The sequence below is a fragment of the Ptychodera flava genome, chromosome 12, assembly GCF_041260155.1.
Source record: "Ptychodera flava strain L36383 chromosome 12, AS_Pfla_20210202, whole genome shotgun sequence".
NCBI classification, from domain to species: domain Eukaryota; kingdom Metazoa; phylum Hemichordata; class Enteropneusta; family Ptychoderidae; genus Ptychodera; species Ptychodera flava.
The window spans coordinates 21,164,292-21,178,891 of record NC_091939.1 but is presented as its reverse complement, the minus strand read 5'-3'; the positions used below and the strand labels follow the sequence as shown (position 1 = coordinate 21,178,891).

At 37.6% G+C, this 14,600-nt stretch overlaps 1 protein-coding gene across 1 annotated transcript; it reads left to right on the top strand.

The window, feature by feature from the left end:
* The first annotated feature begins 8,214 nt into the window (after window positions 1-8,214).
* Window positions 8,215-13,422, top strand: LOC139146180 (histamine N-methyltransferase-like). The gene is made up of 3 exons (XM_070717590.1): window positions 8,215-8,239; window positions 12,230-12,565; window positions 13,073-13,422. The coding sequence occupies exons 1-3, from the start codon at window positions 8,215-8,217 to the stop codon at window positions 13,420-13,422; spliced, it is 711 nt and encodes a 236-aa protein (XP_070573691.1).
* Window positions 13,423-14,600: the final 1,178 nt, after the last annotated feature.

Sequence of the window (14,600 nt, the reverse complement as noted above, 5' to 3'; positions counted from 1 at the left end):
ATCAATTAATCCGCTGATACGGACAGCCGATTAGCAATGTTTGAAAATATGTTTGCTGAACAATGACAGTGGTAAGTTTACAGGTTGGAAAGGGGATATGGACTTGTGTAGCACGGCCCCTCAACTTTTTGGAGGGACCAGGTGTGTAGTAATAAAGCATTCAGACGATTTGGAGTAGAAATCTTTATTTGAAAAATCACGGTCACAATTAATAAAATTACGTGTAGTAATAATGAAAGCAGTCAGACGGTTTAGAGTTGAAATCTGTATTTGAAATATCACAGTCAAAATTAATAAAGCAAACTAAAACTTATAAGTAAACCGTTGCACAAAAAACCCAACCCCTGGGGACTTACAACTTACTGCTTTTCTTTGTGGTCCAATCATAGGTGGGAAAAGGAAAAAATGAATCAAACACATTACAGAATTGCAATCGATTTCGGTAGTTCTCTTTTATGGAGAATGTGGTGGCGCTGAGAAGGGCCGTTTTGTTTGTGTATGTTAGAACACACGTTCACGTTTCTCTTACATCCACCCACGTGGCCGGCCTATATGACACTGGTTAGGTGGATTAGGGTACAAGGACCGAACCTTCAGAATGACACCAAGTGAGTTTCCAGCAATCCCGCACCTTTATGCTTCTTGTAACCACTACGCCGTCCATCCTCATGAGCGTAGTCCGTAGCCCAGTTTTTGTACTGAGATTTCTTAAATGCTTGCATTCTGTTTGCATGCTGACTTGCATATGGGGCCCGATATATGCTATGATTTTTGCTTATACCTTATCAATCTGGTTGATAACCTATTCCCAATGAAATTGAACTTCTTTTTACTCAAGTTTTTTACTCAACTTTTTCTTACTCAAGTTTTTTTACGGTCAACCTTTGTTTCTTTATCTGCAAGCTGGTGTCTCTTGTAGTAAAACAAATAATGGAATAAATATCGCACTGAGTGCAGTCAATGTTCACATTTTTAGAAATTGCCCTACTTTGAGAGATTGACAAGACGACAAGGCCACTCCCCCATAATGCCATACCTTCGTAAGATTTATCTTTCCATGTTGACTATTTGAATGTACTCTGCGTTCGGATACACTGTACTACTTTGATAGCATACCGTAGATTCAGTGTGCGTCGTAAAGAATAGGAGTGAGAAAAGGGAGTGAATCGTTGAAATGGGAGGGCGTTTTGTAAACAACTCAAGGCTGCCACAACAATACCCACAATGCCGTTCCCTAATAACAATATGCTATATTGATAAGCCAAGTGATATGACTTTGAGTATTATAGATCACCTGTTTTCGGCAGGGTCATAAAGTTAGGAGCACGCTGTTTCGAAGAGCACGCCGGATAATCGACACAGCTGAAAGCCTCGCTGAAAATTTACTGCACGGCTGTGTGAAACGTTCACATTTAACCTTTCAAGAGCAAGATCATTTTCAGGTAGGTATAACCAAAGACAGAAGAATAGAGCCTCACTTTTCCTGTACACGGTACAAGTTTAAAGATGAAAAATGTAGGCCTATGGTTGGTACAAGAAATACACGCGTTGCGATGCTGAGGAAAACAAAACCAAATTGTGCTATTCCGATAACATGGTTTTCAAAAATAGGGCAGGTAGGTAGCAGGGATTTTTTTCAAAATATTCTTTATTTTTAAATACACTTTTTTCAGGGGTTCAGGGCGATAAAACACTTGCAACACGATTGGAACTAATTTGGGAAAATTGGATGAGAGTAATTATTAAGGAAATGTAACGAAATCGAAATTTTTACAGCTGAAATTTTACAAAATCATTGAATAGTGTAAAATTTGAAATATTGTTCTCATCGAACAAAACAACGAAAACACAACGGTTATTGCATAACTCTTTCATCGGACTCATTTTCATAAAAAAAGTTCATTTTGTGTAAATGTACTAAAGAAATTAGACAAAATGCTTAAAATTTCACTATTTGACGACATTGGAGTCAGGGCACTTTTGAAATGCCCCCGACTTTTTCTGAATTTAAGGCTTCATAAACATTAAATTGAGTCAGGGCACATTTTAAATGACCCTGACTGACTTAACTGTGAATCAATCGAAAAGCTTCATTTTGGTCGAGGAAAAGTGACAAACTGAGATTATTACTATTGTTTCAGAAATGAAGAAACTACAGACAAACTCTCATATTTTCATTCAAATTTGAATATTGTTCATATGTTTTGAACAATATTGCATTAGATACTATCATGCACTGATTCTTACTCATAACATTTCAACAGCATCGTAAATTTTGAATAAAATCTTAAAGATGGTAAGCAAATATGGTGTAATATTCGACAATTTTCTAAAATTCTTGAGAAATGTTTCCAATCCAATTATCCCAAATTAGTTCCAATCGTGTTTATTGCCACGATTATTCAAGAAAACCGTATGATAGCATATAAAAGGAATAAAAACATAAAATACATCCTCGTTCAAGCAAAAATCAAACCCCGTGTAACGAACATGGGTGATTTTACAGGTTTTTTTTTTCTTTTTCTTACTTCCACGTTTAAGTAGCTCTAAAAAGTCCAGGGTCGGCGTTTAAAAAAATAAGGTAGGTTGGGTTATTGGAACAGCACAATTTTTTTTGTCCTTATGGGTTGTCATTGTGAATGGGGACACCTTGACCAGGTCACACCCTTATTGATAGTGGCGCAAGACAATCCTATTAATCCATAAATGTTTAATCCTATCACTTTATTCTTCTTTGTTTGATGTCTTCATACACTGGTGTTTTTCGTGGAGCCGTATACACGTGACTTTTAGCCGATCCAGGTGCCGCCAATGAAGCTGTACGTGCGCGGTTTGTCAGCGGGCGGGCAAATTTAAAAATTAAAGGCCCGATAGCTGTATCTTTTTCGCATTATATTTTGTGATTTTACTTCCAAACTAAAATAAGTTCATGGGAATATACTCATTGAGGGGTGTTTATACAGATTGAATAAACTGTCCACTGGGTCTACATGTGTAATTTTCAGCAAGATAAATAATAAATGTTTGCCAAAACATACAATGTCGCCCTCATGCAAATAAAGCAAAAACACAGTACGCAGTGCATATGTGCATTGGAATCTTCACAGAAACAACAGAGTAGTCCAATAGAATGCATATTGTTGAATGTTTTCCACTGGGACATCGTATGTTTTTGTTTTCTTTGTAATGTTACAAGTTTTTAAAAATGGCGGGAAATCAAAATAACGGTTATAATTTAAATTTACTTGTCCAATTTTTCCGCAGTAAAAGACTATATCCTTAAATTTGTAGAATTTAAAGAAAACCAGAGAAAAAAGAAAGCCTTTTCCAGGTCGACAAATTTCAAGAGTTACAGCTACAGGGGATTTAATCGGCGGGCGGGGAGAAAAAGTCAATCTTTACAGTGGGCGGGGAGAAAATTTCTGACAGTGGGAAGGGAATATCGTGGTTGATTGAACTTCAATGAAGATTAAGCGCATAACCTAGGGGGGACAATGTCCTAAGGTTGAAATGATAATGTACATGTGGGAATATGGGCTTACACTAATTTGCGGAACGGAATGAGCGGAACGGAACGGAATAGCCACACCAAATGAAAAAAATAGTTTCTCTTTATTAGCGTCCATGTTTTTTCGCCCACTGGATTTTGGAGCTGAACAGAATTCAAATTTAAATAAAATATCATCATTTCTTCAACTCTACAAGAAGGGCACCTTAATTTTTGAAATTTTTAATGACAGATATGAGATATTATGTCAAAAACCACAGGAAACGAAGCTTGAACTTCAATTTGAAGCTACATCTGAATTTAAATCTTACCCCAAGAATCGCGCCTAACAGAGGGCACTACCATAGTGTGTGTGTTGGGGTGGGGGAAAGCAGTCAGCCCAAAAGAGGGCGTGTCTATGGCCAACACGCAATTATGCACTCTGTTTTGTACGGTCACAATAGCTCAACTTAGTTTTCATACAATAATTGCATATGTACGGCGTATAACGACAATTAGAGGTGTAAGCACAGCCTGACTTCATAGACTGATCACAATAGTATGGCTAAGGGAGCATTCAGTTATTACGGCCGGGGGTGGGCCGGCAAAATCCAGGGGGGTCACCTTAAATTTGAAAACTGCAAAGGGGGGAGGGGTCATGTATTTTTCAAACAGCTCAGAGGGGGGTCACTTAATTTTCATAAGTATCCTTCCCGTCAAAAAGCAGTTTCAGCGTTCAGAAATATTCTGGGAGATAAAAATGTTTCGCTGCATGATTTCATTCTCTGAAGTCAGTTAACTAAATCTGAACAAAAGTATAATTATCTGTCACATGAACATCTTGATTTGGCAACTCTGAGGCTTGTCTTATTGTAAATCAAGCTTTGGCACTGAGGGCAATGAACAATTTCTCTTACTTACATATTAGAGATATAGCAAGTTTTGTCAGGGAAATTATTTAACAGTTACCTGTAGGCTAATAGTACAATGAAAAGTGAAATTACACTTTCAGGTAAAATTCCAATATCACACTTGTTGTCAACATCTGAATCAAGTATATTTGTATCAATTATCAAAACCTATAAAACCACAAATTAATTTAGTTTAGAATTGTAAAAAAATATTCATAATTTTCTAATTAGACTCCAATGTATAGTGAATCAACATTGTCAACAGCTGATTATCAATTAAATCCAAATATCAAACTTTTGTACATATATGCTTGTGCAATAGTGAACAACGGGGACTTTCATTAGTTGGAGAGAGGGCAGTGGGGGCTTTAACTGTTGTGAGGAGTGGGGAGCGGACAGACCATAAGATACAAGAGGGTAGTGGAAATTATAATGCAGTGGGGGAGGCATATTTCCCGCATATGCCAGTGGGAGGGGAGTTACGAACAGCTCTACTTTCCGCTCCAAATGTTTAGGTCAAGGTCAAAATATGAAAAATCAGTAGATCAGCCTTCGAAACATGTTTTGTGACGATTTTGTAAAATTAACGAAATTCACCAGTTGGCGGCACCTGCCGATTGCTGGACGTTATACGCAAAAACACTCAAAAACACTACGCAAAAACATTTATAATAATAAAAGCAACGTTCTTCAATCTAAGTTGCATATGAACAGTTTAGATGAATGTTCGATACAACAAATCGTGTACAAAGTCCAACAAATCTCAAAAGTCTACATTTTGCCAATGTCGGAAGTGTCATCCAACTAAGAACATCCCTAACTAACTTATGCTTATAGTGTAAAACAGTACTACAATGATCCCAGTAACATCTGTTAGCTCAGATTCTTACTAGGCTCATCTGTAAACTACACTAGAAATTTTTTTATCCCAGTCCGTTTAATTTCGACTCAGGTTTAGTCGCTATATATTTACAGACATCATATGATACAAGATTCAATAACACTGAAGACCTAAAACATGGCGAAGTTATGGGATTCTGGGACCACACACGACACGTCCGACCAGTAGCGTGACTTTTGTACATTTGCATAGATTTACGATTATTCGGCATTTATACCACAGGGAACCCAAAAGTCTGGTTGTTGTTATTTGTATTGTTGTTTATATTTATTAGTCGTGTTGTTGTTGTTGTTGTTGTTGTTGTTGTTGTTGTTGTTGTTTATCAATAAGATTCAACGAACATAAATATTGTGTTGTTGTTTTAAACCACAGAGAAACATAAACAGAGTCGCAACGGGTATTGTTTAAGGCGTGAAGCGGTTACGTAAACCATCCATGTTCGCCTCGCCTCAGGTTGCTCTCGCCTCCGAAGAGTGCCGACCATGCATCCCTCGGTAATTTTCGGATTTTTTAGCCAATTGTTGAGCGAAAGTATGTTCGGCAAAGTTTGTGTTTTTGTTGTCGTGTGGTGCTGAGCGGAATTGACGTGCTGGCGAAAAGGGGAGTGTTTTGAGCTTCAGTAAAGTGAGTTTTACCGTTTTAAAAATTCCTCTCATATTTTTATGAATATATAATGAGTGTGTTTGAACCAAATTTGAAAGTCTTTTATCGATACTGTCTGCTTTTACTCAATGGTTTACGGTTAGTCATACCGTCTTTTACACGTGCGTCAAGGAAGGACATGTTTATGAAACTGCTGGCGTGTTATGTTTTGATTGGCGTCAAGCAGTGTTTCTGGCCTGAGAGCTCACAAAGTAACTATGGTTGCTACGCGACTGGCAGTACGATGCCATCTCGTCGTATTTTTCGCATAATCTCGTGTAATTATCAACCACAAACAAAGCCTCCAAAAAGTTTAACACCTATGAAGCTCATTTTAATATGAAAAGCCAATAGTCTACCTAGACGACCATTGAACAAAGGGCATGCAAGCGTTGCGACTCTGTCTATGTTTCTCTGTGTTCAAACGTAATGTAGATCATGTCATAAGAAAAACTACAAGGACGCTATCATTATTTGACCCGATGCAATTCTCTCTCAATGTACACTCTCTTCATGAAGAAGTGAATGTTTTCAACTGTGACATTATGTTCTGTTTCCTTTGTAATATTACCAATATTTGAAGATGGCGGGAAATCATTATGACCGTTAAAATTTGAATTTACTAGTCAAATGTTACACAAAGGATTGGTTTCCTAATGCAGTTAAAGCCCATATCCCTTCAGAGGGTAGAATTCAGGGAAAACCAGGATAGAATAGGAAAATATTTTGAGGTCAACAAATTTCAAGAGTTACAGCTATTGGGGCTTTAATAAATTCTTCGAATAGATCGAAAAACATATTTCCACTTTAACACTTTCGTTCTATATCTCCCAGATAAAAAAAGGTTTCTCTATAGCTCCTCTTATCACGAAGCGTATAGCATTGGTATGCAGTGACGACATCGATACAAACTTTGCAAGTAAACATTGCAATAGCTTGTTCCTGCAGGACTGAATGTTTTGATAAGATTGATGTGCTTTCACTCAAAATACAGTTTTAAAATTTCGAAAGTGTTGCTCGGTTCCAGTGGGGGCGGAGTGATACAGTTATAAGTCCCTTATAAATAATCAGCAAATGATGAGCTCACTGAAACTGCAGAATTTCCATGAGACCTAGAGTAATAATTAAATTGATCCTTGGAAGTGCCGCTTCTACTTTAGCAAATTTTCAGGCATTTTATTTTGTTGTTCAAATTTTCAAGGAACTGTTTGTTTTCTTCTGAGAGCATGTGGAAATGTTCCAAAATTTGTTACTGCGGGCATTCGTAAAATCGAGACTCCATTTGTAACAATGAAAGTAATGGGAGATACTTCTGCTTAGTAAAGTCGCTCACTGCCTCTTTAGCTTGCTCAGCAAACTTTTGAATAACCTCTTCTTCTGGCCCAAGGCCACAATTTTTCCTCAATTGAAGAATGTTTCTTTTTTTCAGCGTAAAATGTCTCAAGAGATGAAAATATTGTTCCACTATCCGGAAGAATTTTTCGATAGATTCAGTATCTTCATGAAGTACGTGAGCTATTGCCCAAAGTAATACCAGCAGACAAGCTTAAACGAAACGTTTGGAAATTTCAAGCTACAGAGCGATTCCCTCAGGGTACTGGCTGTCGGAACAGGCAATGGTATGTGAAGTGCGTTTTTACATCTGATGTTGACATTTGTACTCTCCGTAGATGTAATAGAGTGTCCATGTAATAGAAACTACAAGTGCAGTAATTCAACTATAAATACAATAAAAGAGTCAACCATGAATGTAATGGCACCAAATTATAAATGCAATACACAAATTAACTATAATAATTATTATAATGAACAAGGTCAACAATAAGTGTATGAAACTCATATCCAAATTAATAATGTGTTTGCCAATGTCCTGCGTTAATGAGTATACTTACCCTATCAGGCTCCGTTTCTACTACATTCTGTATATGTGTAATTCAGTCTGTATTACTATCGCACAAATGAACAACACAAGCATGAAACAGTTCATTAAATCTGATATATACCAACAGATCAGAGCCATTACAGATGAAAACCAACATGAAAAGGCAAAACTCGCAAAATTTAAGAAGCAGCCAAACACACAAGCACAATAGGAACGACGCTTTGGATGACAAAGAAACGAACTTTTCTCCATCTCTTTCAACCAACCAAAAAGTTTTTAGGGCTATTGCAGACAACTACATTTGCAAGATCAAAGATGAGTTAGTTTTGTCACCTGTAAATAATATCACTCAATACCCAAATATCGATTCTAGCCGTCTCGTTTAGGACAAATGGCAAACATAAAACCCCCAAACGGTAAGAGATCACATTCAGTTTCTTAAAAGCCCATTAAAGCTAGTCGAAAAACGAATAATTACAGGCGATTGTAAGTATATGCCAAGGTCAATACAATTTAATAAGTATGCTGCATGGCCCGCCATAAGAGCCACTAAACCAACTAACTAACAAATATAGACCGATCCATAAAGTTACCGTCATTGTATTCATACGTCGCCATTATAATAATACAAAGCTAACTTTATTTTCCCCCATGCACGTTCATGTATGGTTTCATACGTAGATACACATATACATACATACATACGTACGTACGTACATACATACATACATACATACATACATACATACATACATACATACATACATACATACAGACAGACAGACAGACAGACAGAGCAACCTACCAACCTACCTAGCTTGGGAGCCGTCATTGCATGTTTACGGCCTGGGAGCGGGTGGTCGGAGGAATTTCACCAAAGGAAACTCCGAAATTTCGAATACCTCCCCCTTTGCGAACCATGATGAATTTGAGTAACCCCCCTCTCTAACTAACAAATTTTGACTGACCCCAACTTAGAAAAATAAAATACCAATACATGTATTCACTGTACCAAAAAGCTAATTTGCCTCTCTTTGCCGGGATGGGTAAAGTAGGGTAAAATATTCGGGGCAAACTTTGACCGGGTAAACACAGTACTGTCTACTTCTATCATTTCACTGCCGTATCATAACTTGCAAAAACGTAACTTTAACCATGTTTTGCCTTGTGATGACAGTGTAGTACATGCAATTTTGCCTGGCTTTTGATCCGGGGGCACAGGCAACTAAAGTACCACCTTTGTCTAAATACTTCATTTGTAAAATGTACAAAATACAGCAATAGTAAAGACCTTTCAAATCCTTTTGTGTCCTGCTAGCTTATCATCGGTTATCTCATGACGGTTGAAAAAGGTGAAACCAACAATATGAAATTCAAAGTGAAAACAAAATACACATGCAAAAGCTCAAGCTATAACCAGTATCAAACCACATAGTATTGTTTAATTTGGATGGGTATCATGGCAGTATTTTCACTAGGATATCTGACTTTAGTCTGAATACGGTATGGTTAAATGTCAAAATGGTTGTTGAACTGAAGTCAACTAAAATATATGTTTTTGTGATAATAAAGGATCAATTCACAACAGTTAAGTTTTGTCCTAGATCCTGAGGAAATCACTAAGAAATCGATGTGTGCAATGGTGCAGTCTGGTCCAATCTGAGAGATGTTTTCAATTTGTTTTTTATTATCTAGTTGCTAGTAAAGAACACCCCAGATGGAAAGCATGAGAGGGGGTAGCCCCCATCTCGCACCGAAAATTTTGAGAAATTGATGTGTACAATGGTGCAATCTGAGAGGTATTTCAATTGTTTCGCACCAAAAGTTGAGTACCCCCTTCTTCCTCTCCACATTTTGAGCAACCCCCTTTAGGTTTTCAGTTTTTTGAGCGACCCCGCTCACATTCCTCCGAACCCCCAGGCCGCAAAGAATGACGGATCCCCGTAGTACCTACCTACTATCTACCAACATACATACTTTCATTCATGCATGCATGCATGCACCAGAACATTATCTCGTGCAGTGTGCGAAATTAAGAGAAAATAGCTTCAGGTCATACGGACCTGCACCAAGCCAAAGCTTCAGGTCCTTACAGAAAACTGCTGGTCCTCAATAAATGCGTTTGTTAACGACCATTAAAGTCAACTTCTCCACCAAGACTATGCTTTTGAATGTTGTAATATTTAATTTTCCATGTTCTTTTATCAATAGAGTCAGTAAGTATTCACTCAAAAGGACTATTGTTCACATAGATGCAGAATAGTGTAGGTGAATGATCATGAATCATTCATTACATGATCTGGAATCTGAAAAAAGATCACAGCCCTCATCTTCCTCATTGTCATGCGCACACATTTATCAATGTTTTCCACCACGGGGGGAGGGGACTATGGGACTAACAGGAGAATTTGACATTTTTTCTAGCCATGTCAAATCCCCCACTCTCCGACTATAAAATGATGTCAAACACCCAGGGGCAGGGGAATACTGGCTCATGCACTGGCTACATGTGGCTGATGAAAGCGAGAAAATTTGTCTCTCATGACTTTCTGTGGGGAATGGTGTTCTCTACATTGCTGTGTACAAATGTACACTACACCAGGGCATGTGATATTGTGATTTGAAAATGGTTGGCGAGCTGAAAATTACTTTTTAAATTAGCCAACGCGAGTGGTAGAAGAGTACCTTAAAAACAGTCATAAGTGTATGAATAATTTTTTTATGCAAACATTGATTACTACGTCTTTTTTAAACAGAAGGGAGGAAAAACTTGGTATGTATTTTGATATGACGTATGGATTACTTTCAACATTTTTCAAAAAATAAATATGCTTAAATGTGGCCTGTGTTGCATTCATGAAGAAACAGATGAAGTTATACTTTTAATTAAAAGGACAATAATCGTAACTTTTTTCTCGATTATAGAAATTGCAGACAACATGAATGGCAAACGCCACTCACAGAAATGAATCATATTTTCTGATCGAAAAGTTTTGCCTGAGCGATTGCTGGGTCTCATCGCCCTTTGAAAGCTTAAAGTTATTAAAATGACTCAGAAAAGTTTGAGAGACATTCGATACTGCTGAAAACCATCGACACCGTAAAATCTTAAAAGACGTATTTTTTGCGACATTAAGGCCTACAGCCCAGGATGACGGTCAGTTTTGCATGCCTGTCGTAAAACGGTACCGGTATACATCGAAACAATTTGAAGCCCTACTCTCGGCCTCTGAGAGTATACACGACGGATCGTGCAACTCGACAAAACTGTTATGATAAGGCCGCTCTGTTTTATAAAGTGTATACTTATTATCGCGTCGATATATCGTGGTAACTGAGTGAACTTTGGATAAAGACCAACGAGCAAGCAAGATGTTCTAGCGGTCCACAAACAAACGCAGCGAAACGTGAACTTGATTGTCGACTGCAAGTAGCACAATTGGGCTGTCGTGAAACATCTAGTCCTTGTTTCGGGCGTAGTTCAAAACCATAGAGGTAAAAAAAATACCTCCATGTTCAAAACCAAATATGATTAGTCAACAGCACTGTTCTCTTAATAGGTTTTTGTCTTAAACTCTTCTATGAACCGTTTATGTTTTGAACGCTTCAATGGAAAATCAAAGCAAAGAAAACGGAGTCAGTTTGATAAAACGAAGGGCTGTATTATGTACATTTGTGTACATGTAAATTCCGAACACTTAAATTGTAGAACTAGTGAAGTGATACTGGGTGTTGTTGTCATATGACACAGATATGCTAACATTACCAGGGTTACACTCACTAGACGAGTATTATTATAATATTGTATCGCATTGTTGCACCAAAATCAATTCATTCCATTGCTAGAATCTGCATGCACGGACATAATTCATACTGATCTGAATGTAATCAGCTGCACAGTGCTATGCGCGTCGATCGGAGGGATTAGACTCTTCGTAAATGCAAAAAGTCGCAAGACAAAAATTACTATGTTGCGATATTGTCAAACCCACCCACCTCCCCGTCTGGCGTACCATAGAAATCGAATTCCCAACAACCAGGACTCGAAGTGCGATCAATATCCCCTGTTGCCCCACACTTCCACGGTTGAAAACATTGATAGGTGCATGGCATTCAAGTCTGAATCACATGATTCAGAGTCAGTCATAATCTGCATCTATTACAGGTTTTGACGGAGAAATTTTCATCATTTATTCCAAATTTCAGTCGGTCATAAGGACCGACATGTTGCTAAAAACTTTCGGCCCGACGAGAAATCTGTCGGTCTCGGACCGTCGGACCGACGTTAATTTCGCACACTGATCTCGTGGCTTTTGATTCTTGTTTCGCATATTGTTTAATGAACAAATTATACTGTGAAAATATGACTTATTTAGTTTATTCTATCTTTGTGCCCACACACTCAGGCAACACTGATGTTCCAATCATTGACATTTTGCATAGTAAGCAATGCAATATCAACTACATTGTAGTGGAACCTAACGTGGCCGAAGTTGACAAATTCAAATCATTGGTTGCATCGAAGCAGGAGCAAGGACAATGGACAAGAGTCAGGTTTGAGTTTCACCAAACTACCATTGAAAATTATCTCGAAGAATCACAGAGGAGGGTAGCTGAGGACAACTTCGACATCATACACACTATACACTGTGTGTACACTATGCCAGACCCAGGAGCCATTTTCGTTGGTCTTTATGGGCGCCTTCAAAAAGGAGGCATGCTGCTGAACACCATGGCAGCTGGTAAGTAACTGTTTAAAATGCTGAATGTCGTCTTCAAGCAATAGAGTCAACCCCAATTACTGCATGTGGAAACGTAACCGAGTAGCCATTCAATTTTGGCCGGCTACCGAGCGAAAGGTTTTCGGTTTTATGTTAACATATTTGCGATAAGAAATCACATCAGAGACTAGGCTAAATACATTTGCTGAAATGCCTTTAGGCCTAAGGTTGGTCGGCGCCGGCATGGGACATATTCAGTGATGATTTAAATCACATTAAATTGGTCGACTACTAACTGGGCTTTTACTGTAAAATCAGCAACAATTTTACAAATGACATCATAAGACAGTTGAAAAGTGAAGGTTTGTTTACAGTTATTGTAAACGTTGCCGTTCCGCGTTTGCATTTCTCACTTACTCTCAATATACTCCTATCATAACTACTACCTATAGACGGCTTTGAAAATCATTCTTGCATTTGTAGTTAGGAACCCTATAACCATCAAAAGTCCTGTTTCTTGTCAATAAGGTTCCCTGGAACAGCTGTATGTCAAGGAAAGAGAGATAAACCCAGCATTACGCTCTTGTGTAGGATCAGCCTCGCTTCGAAGAATAATTCAACGCAGACTACCTGACGTCGAAATTAACACCATCTATAAAAAGATGGCTTTATTAGCTGATGAGTGTTTCAAAGAAGAATCTCGAGAAGGAAATATGTTGCTAGATTTTCTGACCTACACTCTTGATTTTCGAAAAAGCGTTTCTGAGACAGTACTCAGTGACTTCATGGCATTCATGAGGGAAGAATGTTGTTACGAGAAAGACGGCAAATTATTTCTTCACAAAGATGATGAAGATATTGTTATCTTTAAAAAGTAGTCTCATAAGTGATTCGATTTCGTATTTTGCTGCTTTTTATGAAGACGTCCCAGAAATATACAAACTGCAAAATACATAGTTCAGTGCATGGAAAATCACGTGTTTATATAAGCTTAGGGAGCCTTCTGTAATTACAGGTGGGTGGGCCGGGAGAATTGGGGGGAGGGTCACTTTTTATAAACCTATCTCGGGGGGAGGGTCACTTTTGACAGAAGCTGATTTTATGGCCAAAACTTTAATTGTCTATGTGATATTTCCTGAATAGGAAATCACCAACAAAATACGTACACATTATCCACAAGTTTCACAAGCAAAGAAGATGCAGTGGTATCCTACATTAAACACCTTGAACAGTTAAAACTGATAAAAGACAAGCGACAAAAACATATGCAACAGGTGGAAAAGTGTATATCAATTATCAAATGTACATAAATGCAAAGATATTGTCAGTTTTATATTGGAAAAAATTGTGCATAGTTTTCTCATAGACTACCATGTACAGTAAATCAACTTTTCAGTGAAATTCCAAAATCAAATTTCTTGCACAACCATGGACATGTAACCACTCTAGTCTAATCAAGAACAATAATGTAAATAATCCAGCATACATAAATGCACAGATTGATCTAATTTTGTATTGGAAAAAATTAGTTTCATCATAAACCACCATGCATTATTAGTGAATCGACATTTTGGTGAAATTCCAAAATCAAATTTCTTGCACAACCATGGACTTGTAACCACTCGTCCAATCAAGAATCATAATGTAAATAATCCAGCATACATAAATGCACAGATTTATCTAATTTTGTATTGGAAAACAATTATTCATAGTTTCATCATAGACACCATGGATAGTGAACCAACTTTTTAGATGAAATTCAGAAATCAATTTCTTGTACAAAAATGCACATTTTACTTCCCAATTCAAGCAAAGTACATTTAAATACATTATCAAACATAAATAATATATAGTATATAGCATATTTTGTGGGGAAAATTGTCAACAATTTGTCTGATAGACTCCATGTATTATGATTTGATATTTTTGGATGAAGCACTAAATCAGCCACATCTTGCCTTCTTATAGTTGCACAAAATATGGTGACCCTCTCTCAAATGTATGGAATACCATATCTCTTCAAAAATTCTTGCGTGATAAATTGCGACTGTCCCTC

Excerpts from the sequence above, each read along its gene's own strand:
- LOC139146180 (XM_070717590.1), top strand. The coding sequence starts at position 8,215 with ATGGCAAACATAAAACCCCCAAACG. Across the intron at positions 8,240-12,229 it reads AAACATAAAACCCCCAAACG|GCAACACTGATGTTCCAATC; the intron begins GTAAGAGATCAC and ends CCACACACTCAG. Across the intron at positions 12,566-13,072 it reads GCTGAACACCATGGCAGCTG|GTTCCCTGGAACAGCTGTAT; the intron begins GTAAGTAACTGT and ends CTTGTCAATAAG.